Below are 18,399 nucleotides of genomic sequence, written 5' to 3' on the forward strand. Positions count from 1 at the left end.
AAAAAAAAAAAAAAAAGAAGTGAGGATAGTGAGACTTAGTCTCATGTACTTTGGGCATAGTATTAGGAGTGAACAGTCCCTGGAGAAAGACATTGTGCTTTAAAAATCGGAGTGTCTGTGACAAAGAGGAAGATCATGATATGGCCTGATACAGTGGCTGTAGCAGTGAGCCCACAGATAACTATTGTGAGGATGGCATAGGACTGGGCAGTATTGTATGCTGTTGTACATATAGTCTCTATGAGTCCGAACTGATTCGATAGCACCTAACAACAACAACAGAAATAGGCTACACAGGGGGAAGCTACTTCCTCCTGATGAAGGCTGTACTTGGCATTGGCCTAACTCTCAGGAGCCCTCTGGATAATATGGAGATGGCTTTTTGTGGCCATGCTAATTTTCATCTACAGTTAATCCACATGGAAATTACCACCGCAGTTAATTTCCATGATTAGCACAAGGCTTGCTTGTGCGCTAGCTGTGGAGAAAAAAAAAAAAGATTTCTTCTTTGATGAATGTAAGTGCCATTTGATCAACCATTTAAGAATCAACACCAAGAAGAGAATGTACAGTTCTTAGGCCAGAGCACAGCAATCAGAGGATGGGGAGGCAGATTTATCAAAGGGTTTACATTTCCAGGAAAGATGCCAGTTAGGGCCAGGCAATACAGTAAATCATCGAGCTAAGCAGAGCGTCAAAGCATGAGGCTCGGGAGTCTGGTCCTGCTAGGAGGGCATAGCTGGGAACTGGCAGTGCACACAAAGTGTCAGTTAGACAGTATGGGCAGGAGGCATAGCCCACAATGGCACACGCAGCAGGCATGGTAGCTGGAAAGGAGCAGTCAGGATAGATATGGTTCAGAAGGGGTGGGAAAACTAACAATGCCAGACAGAAAGCAACTGCAGTGAATAGTAGGGGTATTCTGAAGTCCAAGTCTATGGACGTCAAAAGACCTTGACTATAGAGTGCATTCAATATGTTATTTGTTGATTGAATAACAGACAGCAAGGCCACAGGCAGGGCAATTGTACCATCAGGATGTTGGCAGAGGTTTACTGAATCGGTTGCCGTTTCTGAAGGGATGATGTTACACTCCTTCCTTTCACTGCCAGTCCAAGCTTAGTGGTTAATGCCTGGGTGTAGAGTTTACCATTAGCTATTCTGGTGACCGATACAAAGACTGCCTGAAAGTGAAAGTGATAATCTGGGCATTTAAAAATGTGTCCTCCACTGTGAAGGAGCACTGGCGGTGCAGTGAGGTAAGCGATGGGCTGCTAACCAAAAGGTCATTGGTTCAAACCCATCAGCTGTTCTGCAGGAGAAAGATGAGCTCATCTACTTCTGGCAAGATTTAAAGTCTTAGAAATCCCACGGAGCAGTTCTACTCCATCTAATAGGGTCTCTATGAGTTGCATTCAACTTGACAGCAGGAGCATTTGATTTTCTCAACAGTGGTGCTTCTCGGCAAGGGAACCCTATAGGTATAATTGTGCAAGAGGGGAAGAGGTGGGGAAAGAGATTGTTCCTCAAGCTCGGTGGCAGGTAGAGAGAAAGCACTCAACATGGTCCACACACAACATATCACAGAGAAGCTGGCCTGATAAAAATATGCCCAGATCAACTGGGGGAATGGCATGTGAGCAGGCTAAGAACATTCTGATAAGACATTTACAGAAAGCTTTGTGGTTTCCAGACTTAGTTGACTTGACAGGGCAAAAAGCTGCCATCCAGGGGTGGTACATTATTGGTTGCTAGGTTTATAATAAAAGCACCAGAGGAGTGGAAAGACTTATTAAGCATCCCTCAATACCTTCATTCCAAAAGAATATCTTTTACTGTTTAAAGGAAGTGATTTTAGAGAAGCCAATCAATCTAGTTTTATTTCACCGCCAGTAAATCAACATATGGAAACTGCTAGCTCAGGATAGGACACAGCGGGAAAATACAAAGATCTAAGAAGATTTGATGTTAAAAGGATGGAAGACAAATTCATGCCAGGGGGAAGTCACACATGTTGGGAGCCACTCATAGGTAAATCACAACACTAAGAGGGGCAAAACAGAAGCAACATAGGAATGATTACAGTCATTTGAACATCTGCTGAAAGTCACATGTTTTGACACAATTCATCTTTCAGAAGGAGTATGGAGAGGATTTATTACTCTGGACTTAATTCTGACCAGCGACAATGCACTGGAGGGTGAAGTACAACGGGCAGCTTCTTTAGGAGAAAGCAGTGACATAATTGTGCATTTCACAAGCGGAACGTTGGTATTCCAAACAGAGCCACAGTTAGTTTAGCTCACCGTCTCCTTTCCTGCCTATCCCACAGTTCCCTAGTAACTGACTGGTGCTTCAATTTTCCCATGTGTAAAATGAGGGAAGACTAATAGCCATTACCTCATACTGAGGGGATTAAATGAGTTAATTCAGGTAAAGCTCATTGGTCAAAATACCAGACCCAAGCATGCACTAAATGCTATTTTTATTACCAGGAAATCTTGTAGTTAAGTAAAGCCTTGTTGTTATTTTACTTTATTTCTTTTCTAGCTAAATCATCAACCATATCATATATACATCAAGCTGTACCTAGTTGGAATCACAGTATATCAATTTTGTGGGTTTTAAAAAGAGATTAAACATTTTAATTTGCACCGTTAGTGTATAATATAGTCCCATATTTATCATTTTAATAGTGGTCTTATATTCCATGTAGTGAATACCAAACCTGACAGTTTTACCAAAGCCTTGGATGATAATAGATGATATGCTTAGATCTTCAGATGATACAAGACTGGGGAGGGACAGCTAATAAACTGGATGACAGGATCAAGGTTTGGAGGGATTTCAGCCGCCTGAGGAACCGGTTAGAATTCACGACGCAATTTAATAGGGATCAATGTAGAGTTGTTTTCTTGGCCCAAGTACCCAAGTACAGGCTGGGGAGGTAAAAGAAAGGCCAAGGGTTTTCACTGACAGAAAGCTCAATATGGACGAGTAGATTGTCAGAGCTGGCATATGCAGATGATCTAGGATGAATGACAAAACTGCTAATCGACTTCATTGTTCTACCCACGAAATTGTTCAATAAATATGCTGAGCACTGACTATGTCTTAAGCTTTTCTTTGGTAGGGAAAAGGGGCACAAAGGTGGGGGTCCAGCTTGATAGGTGAAAAGGCAAGAAACAAAACAAACAGGATAGGTACTTTACTAGAGATATGCTTAGGATGCCACGAGATACAGAGGAAGAAACGTGTAACTAAAAATGAGATCTGAGTAGGTAAGAAAAAGTCTTAAAAGGATGGGTGATGTTATGGCAGAGCCTTAAAGGACACATTTATCAGGCTGACCAGTGGGAGACGAGCATTTTAGGCAGAGGGAATGGAATGCGATCATGCAAAGGACTGTAGGGCTGAAGCACTCTCCTGCAGTTGGGGAACCACATGATATTGACTATGGAGAGGAGTTAGAAGTTAGGAGAGGCAGGGTCCCAATCACCAAGTTTCTCTGTTCTGACACAGTCTTTTATTTATTTAGTTAAAAAAATTTTTTTGAGTCTTTTATACTGGAGAAGATTTGGCATCCAGGGTGGGCAATGAAGCAAAGGGTGACAGGATGAGACCTACATCTAGAAGGAATTTTCTCCATGGCAGATGGGGGATTGTGTGGAAGGAGCTAACACTGGAAGCGGGGTGACCAGTCAGAGACTGTTGGATTAGCCCTTAGCTGGAAACTTAGGCTTGAACCAAAACAACAATGTGTGCATATGTGTGTGTGTGTGTGTGTGCATGCGTGTGCGTGTGTGCATGCACGATGGGTTAGTGATCGATTTAGGAAGTAGAACTGATAGATTTGGGTCCCAGAAGACACATGATGCTGGCTGGTGTCATTTACTGGGATGTGAAATTATAAGGAAAATAGGTTTGGGGCAAGAATATGGAGATGAGATGTCTAATTGTTCACAATTTAAGTTTGAAGTGCCGATGTCAAAGCCAGGCGTGTTCAAGAAGAACCTCAGGGTGAGGGCCTGGACCTCAGAGTGGAACTGGCAAGTTAGTGTCCTGCTGCTTCTATATATTTGTCCTCTCTTACAATTTCTGTGCCATCAGAATTATAGCTTCTCAATTTATTAGTACAATATAGATAAAGGTCAGATATTCCCAGTATGGAAGACTAAACTCCAATAACCAATAGAGCTTGTATTTGCCACCAATAGTGCTTTGGTTGGCATCAAAGACAATGAGTTTATTTTTGAGTTGTATGCCTTGGGGATTTTTTGTCTTTACCTGAAGAACAATTGAATCCCCTTGTTCTGCTTGAACAACTGCTCGTGATTTATGTATAGGTTCCATATGAGTACCATTAAGTGTTCTGAACATCCCATTCTTTGCAATGTTGTCCATAGTTTGTTATGATCCACAAGGTCCATACGTTTACATAGTCAATAAAACATGGGCCAACATCTTTTTGGTGATCTTTGCCCTCAGCCAAGATCCATTTGACATCAGCGGTAGCATCTTACATTCCAAATCTGATGAGTCTGGCAGTTCCCTGCTGAGTTACTACTGCAAATGTTTGAAAAAGATCTACAGCAATTTTTAATGTGTGTGTTATATTAATGATATTGACTATAGTTTTCGCATTATGTTAGATCATTGTTTTCTGGAAAGGGCAAAAATATGAATCTCTTTGAGTTCACTGCCCAGGAGATGTCTTGATATATACAGGTGTTGCATCCATTTATTGAAACACCTCAATTGTTATTTCATCAGTTCTTGGAACCTTGTGTTTTGTTGATGCCGTCAGTGCTGTGTGGATAACTTCCTTCAGTCCCGCACCTTCTTGATCATGTGCTACCTCCAGCTAATACGGACTGTTGACCAATTCTTCTTAGTACCTTGACTGTGTATTTCTCCCATCTTCTTTTGATGCTTTTTACATCGTCAAATATTATGCCAATAGATTCCTTCAATATTCCAACTCTTTAGTTTGATTTTTTTCTTTCATTCTTTCAGCTTGAGAAATGCTAATGATGTTCATCCCTTTTGATTTTCTAACTCCAGGTCTTTGCATAGTTCATTATAATATTTTATAAGCCACCTTTTGCCTTTTTTTGTTCACCTCTTTTACTTCATCGTTCCTTCTGCTTGCTTTACCTGCTCTATACTTAAGAGCAAGTTTCTGAGACTCTTCCAATATCCATTTTATTCTTTTCTTTCCTCGCTTTTCAATGACCTTTTGATATCTTCGTGTATGATGTCCTTGATGTCACCCTACAACTTATCTGGTCTTCATTCATTAGTGTTCAATATGTCAAATCCATTCTTCTCATTGTTCCTGAAGAGGGAGACCCATACTTTAACCTGAATTCTGCAAGTGTGTCGAATCTATTCTTGAGATTATGATGTCTAAATTCAGGTGGGATAAACTCAAGATTGCACGTTGGCATTTATGGAATTGTTTTCATTTTCTTCAGCTTCAGCTTGGACTTGCATCTGAGCATTTGATGGTGTGTTCTACATTAGAGCTCCTGCCTTGTTCTGACATGATATTGAGCTTTGGAAAACAGTTTCTTTCAACAGATATAGTTGATTTGATTACTATGCATTCTATTTGTTGAGGACCATGTGTATAGTCAAAAAAGGTATTTCTAGTAAGCCAGTAAATGGGATGTTGCTCTTGCAGAATTTTATTAAACGATTTCCGGTGTTGTTTCTATCCACAAGAGTAGTGTTTTCCCAACTGCTGAAGACAAAGCGGGTAAATAAGCAAATGTGGTGAAGAAAGCTGATGGTGCCCGGCTATCAAAAGATATAGCGTCTGGGGTCTTAAAAGCTTGAAGGTAAACAAGTGGCCATCTAGCTCAGAAGCAAAACAAATCCCACATGGAAGAACATATCAGCCTGTGTGATCACGAGGTGTCGAAGGGATCACTGAAGACAAATGGGTGCATAAGCAAATGTGGCGAAGAAAGCTGATGGTGCCTGACTATCAAAAAGTATAGCATCTGGGGTCTTAAAGGCTTGAAGGTAAACAAGTGGCCATCAAGCTCAGAAGTATCAAAGTCCACATGGAAGAAGCACACCAGTCCTATGCGATCACGAGGTGTCAAAGGGATCAGGTATAAGGCATCAGAACAAAAAATCTTACCATAGTGAATGATGGGGGGAATGCGGAGTGGAGACCCAAAGCCCATTTGTAGGCCACTGGAGATCCCCTTGCAGAGAGGTCTTGGGGAAGAGATGAGCCAGTCGGGGTGCGATGTAGCAATGATGAAAAAAACAACTTTCCTCTGTTTCCTAGATGCTTCCTCCCCGACCCCACTATCATGATCCGAACTCTACCTTGCAAGTTTGGCTAGACCAGAGGATGTACACTGGTACAGATAGGAACTGGAAATACAGGGAATCCAGGGCAGATGATCCCTTCAGGACCAGTGGTGTGAGTGGTGATACTGGGAGGGTAGAGGGAGAGTGGGTTGGAAAGAGGGAACCAATTACAAAGAACTATATGTGACCTCCTCCCTGGGGGAGGGACAACAGAAAAGTGGGTGAAGGGAGATGTCGGACAGGGCAAGATATGACAAAATACCAATTTATAAACTATCAAGGGCTCATGAGGGAGGGGGGAGCGGGGAGGGAGGGGAAAATGAGGACCTAATGCCAGGGGCTTAAGTGGAGAGGAAATGTTTTGAGAATGATGAGGGCAATGAATGTACAGATGTGCTTTACACAATTGATGTATGTGTGGATTGTGATAGGAGTTGTATGAGCCCCTAATAAAATGATTAAAAAAAGAGTAGTGTTTTCCAACTACCTATTCTTATTTCCAACTTTGGCATACGAATGACTGTTAATCGTTAATGCATACTAATTGTCTGTTTGACTATTTTGGTAAAAACCTCCATTTCTTCATCGTTGGCATTAAGGGTTGGTGTGTATGTACATTTGAACAATAGTTGTATTAACTGTTCTTCCTTGTCGGCAGATACACACTAGTGTATCATTGACAGTATTGTATTCAAGGTAAACCTTGAAATTATTTTGACAATGAACGTGATGCCATTTCTCTTCAATTTGCCACTCTTGGCACAGGAGATCATATGACTGTCCAATTAAAAATAAACAATAACAGTCTATTTCAGTTCACTAATGCCTAAAAGTATATAAAGAAATTTTCCGGGGTCCAGGTTTTTTTTATCACTCCCACTTTCCCTAGATTGATGCTTTCTACATTCTAATTTATTCATGGATTTTTGCACTTGTTTCTTTTCATTTTGAGTCACGCTACACCAAGAAATGAAGTCCTGGGCACTTTATTCCATATATGAAGGCTGACTCGATTTTGAGGGGCAGCTCTTACTATGTCATAGCTCAGTGCCTTCCAACCCAAAGGGCTCATCTTCCAGAAAAATATCAAACAATATTCCATGGTTATTCATAAGGTTTACACTGACGTTTTTACCCCCCAGAAGTAGATCACCAGGTTCTTCTTAGTTTTATTCTGGAAGCTCTGGTGAAATTCATCTTCCATAAGTGACCTTGCTAACTTCCAGCATCACAGCAACATGCAAAGCCACCACAAACATTGACAGATGAGTTAAACTCACTGATTGCCATCAAGACAAAGCTGACTCCACAGCGACAATGTAAAAGTGTCCCAGTGGGTTTCCCTGGCTGTAAGTCTTGATGGGGCTTTCTACTCCCATGAAGCTGCTTACTAAAAACTTCTAGTCCACAGAGATACCTTAAAAAAAGAAGCCTACCTATCTACTTCTGAAGAACAGCTACTGAAAACTCTACAGAGCAAAATTCCATTCTGACTTACATGGAGTCACTGTGACTTGGAGGAGACCCAATCTTGGGCTCAATGAATGCCTGAGTTGGTGCTTTAAACACAAAACCTAAATATGACTCAAGCCTCTAGGGTGGGGAACAAATAAAACTATCAACAGGTACAGAGGTCAAGTTGAGGTAATGTTACTGCTGATTTGTCCCCAGCTCTGGGATGCTGTTTCATACTTGACACCCCCTGGTATAATTTCCTGTCTGACAGGTACCCATTCTTTTCAATTGTCCCTGCTGGGCATGCAATGGGAACAAAATGTCAATTGGCAACAGGGGTGTTAATAATCACTAAAACCTTTCAAGGAGGTAGTGCATAGACTTCTTCAGCACAATTCACATGAAAGGGTAATTGGTCAGGACCTGGCCTCCTGAAAGGCATTTCATATTCAGGTGCTCAATTCTGCCTAACAATTTGATGGGGACAAATGCAGTCTCCTGGAGCGCAACCCATGATGAAATGATACTTTATATTGAAAACAGGCTGATGTGCGTTCTGTCTCTAGAGCAATGCAGTAGAGGAAAGTAGTCCCTAGTCCACAGGGACTAACAGGATGCGGAGTTACTGTTGCACATTCTTGGTTGCCAAGCCATTTGGGCTTCTATTTCACAGAAGTCTGGTTTGCCCAGCCAAGATTTTTGTCCTGAGTGCTGGGCTAGTGATGGGACCAGGTGCTGTAAAAATGGCTCATTGGAACGTCTTTGTAATGTGCTTTGCAAAATAAAGAGAGTGGTAACCTTGGCTGACATATTTGAGCAACATTTGGTACTCTATCCCTACTTTGTACATCCCAATGCACAGAAATGTTTCTGAAAATCCTGCAGTGAAGAAACCTTTTAAATGTGTCCCAGCCATTTCCCCAACTCATTTGATCATAGATACCATTTGCATCTCTAGTTACATCTCATTGAACTAGGGCTTTTGGAAAACATTTTAAGAAATGCTCTTGGTAGGGATAGGCTAAATCATGTTATTTTTTTTTTTCCTTTTCCTCTGGGTATAACTAAGGAATCCTGGTGGTGCTGTCAAACAAGTACAAGGTCAGTGGTTCAAACCCACCAGCCCCTCTGTCGGAGTAAGGTGAGGCTATCTGCTCCCATGAAGATTTACAGCCTCAGAACTCATATATAGAGTTCCTATAAGTTGGAAAGGACATGATGGGAGTGGGTTTAGGTTTTTCAAGGGTTTTTTTTTTTTGCTTCTTGTTTAATCATTTTATAGAACAGTATGAGTGATGTACAAAAATGATTTTCTGCTTATGCTTACACTTGAAAAGAAAATTTTATGAGCGTTGTTGCTAAAGTCCCTCCAGAACACAGAGAACTGCTTAAAAAAGAAGAGGGCCGACAGCAAAAGCAACCACCTGCAAAAGCTTAAACCACAGAGAGCTATAATTTTGCTGCTGTTATAAACCAAGTAACCCCGGTGAAAGGGTTGTCCAACACCACAGAGAGGCCCTGATTCACAGATCCAAAACCTCTTTACTTAGTACAGAGACAATAAGACCACCTTTTCTCTAAAAAAACACACTGAAAACAAAGTTAAGCTGTAAAACCCTACCCAATACCGCCAACTTAAAGATTTGATCGTTTTAATCAGGGTAACTAAGGAATCCGGCAGGGCCCTGGTGGCGTAGTGGGTTATTTATTGGGCTGCTAACCACAAGGCCAGCAGTTCACAACCATCAGCTGCTCCTTGGGAGAAAAGTGAAGTTTTCTATTCTTTTAGTGATTGAAAGCCTCAGAAACCCACAGGGATGTCCTATAGGGTTGCTTTGAGTCAGAATCAACTCTATGGCAGTGAGAGAGGGCAAGAGTGAGTGAGTGAGTGAGTGAGTGAGTGAGTGAGTGAGTGAGTGAGTGAGTATGTGAGTGGACCCCAGTCGTGCTGTGGCATCAGTGTTGGGCTGCTAATTGCAAGGTCAGAGATTCAAATCTACCAGCCACTCCATGGTGAAAGATGAGATTGTCTACTCCTGTAAAACTTTACAGACTCAAAAATCCTAGGGAGCAGCTCTGTTCTGTCCTAGAAGGTCACTATGAGTTGGAATTGACTGGACAGCAGTGCATTCTGTTTCCTCAGGGTCAAACAGAAACCCTGGCATTTGCTCTTAAACATAGTTGTAGAATATCTGAGTCCAGTGCACTGACTTTGTTTATATGTTAAGGAACAAAACATGTACCTTCGTTTTATGACAAAGAATCTTGCCCGGTCATTACAGCTATAAATTGCACTCCCCAGCACTGAGGGTGGAGATAAACAAGATTTAAGACCCTGAGACTGCACACATTTCCTGACAGGTGCTTACTTTCTGTGTTGTTGCCTAGTTTTTCAAAAATGGATCAGTCAGAAAATGAAATGAACCCCGCAAGTCCTAAAGAAGTAGAACTTGCCTTTATAAGGACGAATCACAGGGGTTTCATGGACAAAAAGTCATCAATAATCTTCTGTGACACACACGGGAATGAGAGCCATTTCCAATCCATGCTGGTTGCTTCTCAACTTTCAGAGTTCTCATCTGAAAGTGGAATCCCAAGTGGGAAGCTGACTCTAATGCCCTTTCGGGTTTACTCCTGGGCAAGTGGGTTTATTAGGCTACTTTTGCACTTGTTCTTGGACTTGACTCAGAATACAGTTAAATTAGCATTGGTCACCACTGGTTGCAAGAAATGGCTTTGTTGTTCAACTTCCTTTGTGCTTCACCACCCGCCCTCCCCAGTGACAAATTCTTTACCCCATCCCCATTAGTTCCTTTAGAAGTAGAAAGGATGTGACCAACATAGCTTAGAACGAAATCTCCCAAGAGTCCCGCGGTGCCCTTGTGTGTGCTATTGTCTCTCCCCTCCTCCCCTAGTCCCACACCTGATGTACCTGCCCTGTAGTGAGAGGAAGGCTTTCCATCGCTTCAGACACCTGTGGGTTGATTCTGAAGTGAGTTGTGCCCACACTTTGTGGAGTGGCAGGGCCAACGCTGGAGACTGAACATAGGACCAGGAAGGCGAAGGCAGAACAACAGGCAAAATAGGAGAAGAGAGAGTCTTACGTGGAGAAGGCGTTGTTCTGTTTCTCACACCGGATCCCCTTGCAGTTGTTAGGCTCATCGATAGCTCTGGTCTCATAATAAAAGTAAAGCTGGTTCAATCCATTGGCAAAAGCTAGCAGTACCAGGCAGTAGATAAAGAGGAATTTGAGGATATCCAGCAGCATGCGCCCCAAAGAGATTTGCAGAGGCCCTAAGTGGGAGTTGGCTGTGAACAGGGATATGAGACGCAGGGAACTTAAAATGTTGGATATTGCAAAGAGTGCTTCTGCAATCAAGGTTGGGTGCCACGTTTCCCATTCCTCCCTTGGACGAGAACCATTATACTGAAAGAAACAAGAAATGCACAACGAGAGGGACAGTGAATATTTATTAAAATCTTCTCCTCTTCCCTCCCTTCCAAATCCACACAAAACCACCAATGTAGGATTCGAACATCCCTATCTATGACAGGCCCTACATCTGGCATGGATGGCTTATCCCCCCCGACCCGCAATCAATACATCATACTAGTAGACAGTGCTCTTCCTCCCATGCACATCCAAAGCTATATCCACCATACACATATATAAAAATGCATTTCTGAGCAATCCCTTGTGGTTTATGAATGGACATTTTCTAACTGTGAGTGTCTAAGGTTGTTGGGGAGGGCCAATGATATACTCAATACCATTGTGGATAACTTGCCCTATTTCTTAATAAGGTTGCAAAAGAGATCTACGCCTTCAATCCGTCCCCCTCTCAGTTTTGTCCTGAGTCCCATGAGCTTATTATACATGGAGGTTTCTAAAAGCTCATGAGGAAAAAAAAATCCATAATCTTGTCATTCAACTTTTCCATGAACTTTCAGAAACCTCCTCAGACTCACTGGAGGGATCGAGTCAGCCTCCTCATTGTGCACGAGACTCATCCTGCCTCCCTTACAGACTGCGGTTTAGCGCCGACATTGGCACCCTTAAGAGCTTTCTGCTGAATGTTTAGCAGAGGCTGTAATGCACACCACACTACTGCAAATGGTGTGGCGCCTTGAAGGTAGTGAAGTTAGTGCTGCCTCACACAGTGGTGTATGGATATAGTTGTGTTTGTTGTACCACTGACAGCCTACAAGACAGAAGATCCCTGTAGAGCAGTGGTTCTCAACCTTCCTCATGCCGTGACCCTTTCAGACAGTTCCTCATGTGGTGGTGACCCCCCAACCAGAAAATTATTTTCGTTGCTACTTCATGACGGTCATTTTGCTACTGTTATGAATCAGGCAGACCCTGTGAAAGGGGTCATGACCCTCAGGTTGAGAACCAGTGCTCTAGAACAAATGAAGAACCGAGGGTGAGGCTGCACATGAAGGAAGGGGAGAGGTAGTAGCCAAGGGGTTGGTTTCCTTTTCTTTGTCCATTTCTCAACTATAGCCGGGGCTTCTGGCTCCTGTAATATTAGGGAGTAGCCTTGCAGAAAGATGGCTTCATGCATTGTGGTGCCTGCATTCCATTTCAGGCTCTGCCTTTAAAACTGCATCTCTCCATTTCACCCTGGAATGAGGATAGTACCTATTCCTACACACTGCATGCACTTGAGGGACCACATCCACGTGTGGAAGCCTGTGTGCTTCATAAGGAGGGGTAGATGCTATAGAGATATAAGGAATGGCTTCATTCTTTCCCTGGGGGGGGGGATTCTGCTTGGGTTTCGATTTGAACCACATTGCTTTGAGCTTTCACCTCAATATCACAATTTCTTAGGACTAAATGTAAACAACTTTCCTGAGAAGATGTTGCATTTGGGGCAAAATGAGAATGCTAGCAATAGTAAAATGGGCTTCATTCCCAATCAGAGGAGAAAGTTAGTGGCCTTGAAGGTAAGTGGGAAGGTAAGTGATGCGGATTCAATATGCTTCACTGTCACTTTAAGGCTCACTTATCCCCCAGAACTTCTGTACTGCCTCAGTATAAAGGGGATCTAAAATGCTTCAAGGTGGCGCTGGAGCAGCTCTTATGAGTCTCTTCCACATAAATTGACTTCATCTGCTTGGGAAGGCCATCTCAGAGTGGTCTGCTTCTAGAGATGTATAAGATCAGAGTTGGCCCAGTTATAAGGGCACTGCAAATTCAAATCTTGCCAGTGGAATTTCTTGCTCTTTAAATTCCCATTCATTGACATGGGTTCCCTTCTTTTCAAAGGTCTCCTTGGAGTTAAGTGCTTGTCCATTGATAGGTTTATACTCAGTTTAATTGAGCTGATTTATTCTTGGACTCTGTTATGGGTAAGTGACAAACTCCATGGAAGCCATGCCACTGACAGTGGATGGGTTGCATGAGTAAAGCTGGATACCTACACACATTTTTCACATCTCCAAGAATGAATCCTTTGCCACTTTTGTTCTCATTTCCCCGATTTAAATAAAACCCACCAATTTGATATTCTCTGGGCCCTTTGGTACATACATACATACTACTTCCAACAGAAGAAATATCTTTTTATCCAAACAGGATTACTTAGCAGAGTGCCAGAATGACCTTGATTTTGACCAAGTACATTAATCAGAGAGCCAGATATTTTCTGCACCAGTTCTTTCTTGTAAGGCAGTTGTAAGAACATGCTAAACCATCACCACATATATAAGGCATACTCTGCAGCTCCTTTTAAAACTGTTTCATGACTGCACTCAATATGCATCTGCCACATAACTCCCAAGGCCTTAAAATTTATGCAGCATGCATATTAGGAGAATAAAAATAAACTGAGTTGTTGGAGATTTGGGGAACAGCCATATTCCCATTCTGAGGGATTTCGTACCAAAAAGCATGGCTGACTAGACCAGCTCAGAGACAGAACTGCCAGCCTTTCCTCATGCTGGAGAAGCTAAACTCAGGGTGGAAGGAATATCACCATCCCTCTAGTTTATCATCACCAGAGCTGAACTCTGAGGCTGTGATTACCTAGTGCGGCCTCAGGCGTGTGCAATGCGTATGCATGTAATTTGAATTGGTTGGAGAGCACAGGTGAGGTGACAGTCAAAGAGCTGGCTGCATAACTAACTATTGGAAGAGTCATACGAGTGATGGGAGTGATGAGGTCAGCAGAGCTGATTAGAAGATGGTGTCTCTTTCAGGGACGTTTGACGAGTTCTGCTACCTGGCCTATCAAGAACAGCTAAAGGAAGTAGGAATGTTTTGCTTTGAAAAGAGATTACTCAGCAGGTTAAGGAGAGGTGACTTCATATCAGAAAGCACCATTATGGAGAAAGACTAGCCATTCTATGTGACCCTAGAGGGAAGAGGGATCGCTAATGAATGTGTCACTGGGAGAATGACATTGGAAAATTTCAAGTAGCCCTTCTTAATGGGTCGAGAGAGGCTTTTGGAAATTATGAACTGAATGAATTGCCTGTCTCTATCCTATGTAAGCACTGGCAGGTCATCTGCTTGGCAGGCATTATGTAGGGAGGGTTTAAACACTAATTGGCTGTGTAAATGGCTTTTTCCCAGAGAATGTAAGCAGCTAAGGGATTTGCTGATAATTGCTCCATTCTCCACATTTTTTGGTTGTGCACCCTGATTTCAAACCAATGTAGTAAAGTCTGTCTATACATATAAAACCAAATGTTTGTCTACATATTTCCCCTAAGCCCTTTAGGCTCCTAATGCTAAAGCGTAATGCAGCCCAAACCATTGCTTTAGAAAGATGGCAGACACTCGAACATACCTTGACATAGGCCACAATCTTCAAGGAGATAGTTGCCAGGTAGAGGGAGTTCATTGCAAAATCCATCAGGTTCCACCAGTCATGGATGTATTCAGTAAATCCACCATCCCACATCTCTTTAATTTCCCCCCAGATGAAACCTGAGGAATGGAGGCAAAAGTTTTATTTCTACACAGGGTTCATCCTGGCCATCACAGGAGGATGGCCCACAAGTCAAAAAAAGCTGAAATCAGTGAATGAACTGGGGTCAGTGAAGTCACTTAGTTTGCTTACTTTCTTACCCCACTGCCCAGTCTTGAACTTGGCCAAAGATGATAGTTTTTACTGGATGATGAACACACGTATTTTTTCTAAATATGACTCTCATTTAGCATCAACACCATAAATACTGAAATGCTGTTTGGGTGCCTGGCTCTACCCCATTCCCCTTTTGGAGAGGGAGCAGTTTCATCAACACATTAATTAGATCAATGCTATCCTCTAGTTCAGTGGTTCTCATCGTCCCCTGGCCATGGCCCTTTAATACAGTTCCTCATGTTGTGGTGACCCCTCAACCATAAAATATTCTCCGTTGCTACTTCATAACTCATTTTGCTACTGTTATGAATAGGGAAACCCCTGTGAAAGGGTCGTTCAACCCCCAAAGGGGTTGCGACCCACAGGTTGAGACCCACTGCTCTAGTTCCTTAATTACTGTGTGCTAAAAGGACAACTTTTCAATGGATTTTGATGTGAGCAAACTGACCATGGACCAAATGACTGGATGTTGAACCTAACACAGTGGGGCCTCCAAATAATTTAGGATCCTCTTTTCACGTCTCATTGTGTGAAGGTTTCACAGAAGCCCTCTTGACGACATAGCTTTAGCCTTGGCATGTAGAAAATAATCAAACATGTAGCTGTGCTTCTATATACATACGGATCACATGAGGATCATGGAAAAATGCAGATTCGCATTCTATAGATCTAGGGTGGGACCTGAGATTCTGAACAGCTAACAAGCTAAGTTCGCAGGTGCTGCGGATCCTGCTGGCTTGGTCACAAAACTGAGTAGCGAGGGTGGGGAGGGTAGCAGTGCCTGGGAGACTCCAACGCAACCAAATTACCACATATTCTCGTGTAGTAGCCGAGTTTTTCAGCACATTTTTAATGCAGTTTTTGTGGTAAAATTGGGTGCCTTGGCTGATATTCGGGTTGGCTTATACTAGAGTATACACGGTATGCCTGCAGACTACTGAGATAAGGCTATTATTTTTAAACCACAATGTGTGTGGTATGACTTTCCCAGGTTCACCTCTTAAACGTGGACTCAGTCTCCGAATAGGATGGTGGGTGCCGAATGAATGCCGAGCCAGTGTCAATTTACCCAATAAGCAAGATAAGCACAGGTTTACTTGTGCTTACTTTCTGATCATGCTTTCGCCTCATCCAACATTCTGTGTCTGGCCTACCTTGCAGCACCTTGCTACAGATTCCCAAACTCTTTACATATCTGCCGCCTCTGACAGGGATGGAGTTCCCAGTAATCAAGGTAAGAATGAGCTTCTTTGTGCTTACTTACTAATCTGCATTCTACATTTTCACATGCTTGCTGTGGTAAAGAATTATTTATTTACCTGGCTTATTGAGAAATGCACCCCGGACTGAGGTGGTGTGTAGTCACTGTGAGGCGAGCAGATCCAAGTCCTCTTGCTTATGAGTAAGTTCATCAGGACTTGCTCTGCCTACTTCACTCGAGGCCTCTCATGCCTGATACTTGGTTTTCCATCTAAACCAACTGACAGACCACTCCTCTGTCCCTGAAGGTTAGCAGGGGCGAGTTATGCTCTCGATGCACTGCCAATCTCGCTACGGAACCTACAATTTGGATTGACCAGGACGTGGGGCAGAAGGGAAGACATTTTCAAGACTCCTAACACAGGAACGGGCGACAGCACAGATGGCAAGTGTCCTCGTTCAGAGGCTGACTCGCTGTCCCATTTCTTCAGGGGGATTGGGAGGAAGTTTGATCTTAGCTCCAAGGCCCTTGCGCTCACCTAGAACCCAAGGCAATATCATCCATTCCACGACAGTTGGTGGTGGCCCTTGCACATGCAGGTCTGTTCTGACGATATGCTGAGAAGCCAGAAGCAGCATGAAAAGGAAGGTGAGATAGGATGCTGTGTGGCAGATAAACTTGATGAAGGGTTTCTTGATGAACAGTCCGAGGTTGCTCCTGGGTGAGATCAGATAGGCTATGGACAGCATGGGAAACAGGAACCCAATGGTCATGCAGGTCAGAAGTTTGACTACCCAGTGTTTCCGCCGCCATCCTGGGAAGCCGTCATACCACAGGGTGGCAAGTAACTGTTGGCAGTTAGGCTGAGCAACAAACTAGGGGGAAAAAAAGAAACACGTTAGGCATGTGGGATGTCCAGAGGAAGCCTACATGTATTAAGACTTCTCCTAGACTATAGGAAGCCTGTGCAAAGGACTACATAGATCAGAAAAGGCCTGCCTCTAGGTCCCCGTAAACGGGTCAACCCGGGGACGGTCCTTCACATCAAGCTGTAAGACTAGTCTTCTTTAGCGCTGATTTTTATTCCATATACTAAGAGCCCCCTGTTCCATCTATAATGTTTTGGCCTGCCTTCTTCTTCCTCTCTCATGATATTAGAGCATTAGTCCTCCAAATAGGGCTCTCTGTGTCAGAATAATCGGGGGAGGATTTTAAAAACCCGGCTTCCCACCAGAACACACTACAGACTTCTGAAAGAGGAATCTCTGGCGGGCATAGCAGGGGATGCTGCTTTACAAAGTTCTTCTGGGATTTTACCAATCTCCTACCAGGGACTGCTGGGGTGATTTCATTTCAGCTTGATTGACTGTTCTCCCTCCCCTTATCTATATGGGGTTGACAATAACTGCGCACTGTGTCTGGGCAAACACACACTAGCAGAGAAGAAGCCCATGCCTGTGGCTCTGGTTTGAAAGGAAAATGAGTTCTACTTCAGTTTTTTTTCCTCCCCCCCTCTGGTTTTCAGTATCTCTCGGTTGGCTCGCCATGAATTAGGTTGTTCCTTTGCCATCTATTTTGCAACCTCTCTGGTCTAGACCTGCAGAGGAGGAAGAAATGTTTGGACCAACATTATAATATTGTATACTAACCCAGCTGGGATTTTCCTAAAATGCAATCTACAAAGTGTCAGTGATTAATAATTAAGGAATCATCAGCACTGCGAGTCACTCTCTAGCTGCTACTTCCTGGTAAGCGATTCAACAGGGAGCTAAATGGTCTAGCAGGATTTAACATCCGGCTTAGACTTGACATGGTTCCCCCCTGGCTATGCATGGGGCAAAGGAGCCTTGGCAGTGTTGTCAGGTTAAGCACTGGATTGCCAAGGGTAAGGTCAGGGATTCGAATCTACCAGCTGCCCCTCAGGAGAAAGATGAGGCTGTCTGCAGCACCCACACAGATCTACAGCCTTGGAATCCCCGTACAGTGTCCTTGTAAGTAGAATTCAACTTGATGGATCGATGGTAGTGGGTTGGGTTTGGTTATGCATGGGCTAGGCTAAACTTCTGCTGTATAACTCAATAGCTTCTTAGTGCAAAGGGCATGAAATAAGCCTCTTCCATCATTTACCCAACACCCAAGGTAAACAGGAGCCCGTGGTTCTGGTTCGTATATTGGCAAGTATCACAAACTTCCCATCAAAACCATGTGTTCTCCTTCTTGAACCTACATTTGGACATCACCCAGTCTCCCCTGCAGTGAGGGATGGTCACAAGTATATATTCTCTCCAGTGGAAGTGGAAAGGAATGATGTGTAAC

General features: G+C 43.2%; 1 protein-coding gene across 1 annotated transcript in view; it reads right to left on the bottom strand.

The window, feature by feature from the left end:
* Window positions 1-18,399, bottom strand: part of TRPC5 (transient receptor potential cation channel subfamily C member 5) — a 169,328-nt gene that overhangs the window by 42,918 nt on the left and 108,011 nt on the right. The window contains exons 3-5 of the mRNA XM_004710057.4: window positions 16,622-16,958; window positions 14,586-14,725; window positions 10,890-11,212 (exon numbers count right to left, since the gene is read on the bottom strand). Of these exons, the coding sequence (XP_004710114.1) occupies window positions 10,890-11,212; window positions 14,586-14,725; window positions 16,622-16,958 (800 nt within the window). The remainder of the gene's footprint in view (window positions 1-10,889; window positions 11,213-14,585; window positions 14,726-16,621; window positions 16,959-18,399) is intronic.

The sequence above is a fragment of the Echinops telfairi genome, unplaced genomic scaffold, assembly GCF_000313985.2.
Source record: "Echinops telfairi isolate 266 unplaced genomic scaffold, ASM31398v2 ScPeMD7_7427;HRSCAF=8465, whole genome shotgun sequence".
Lineage (NCBI taxonomy): Eukaryota > Metazoa > Chordata > Mammalia > Afrosoricida > Tenrecidae > Echinops > Echinops telfairi.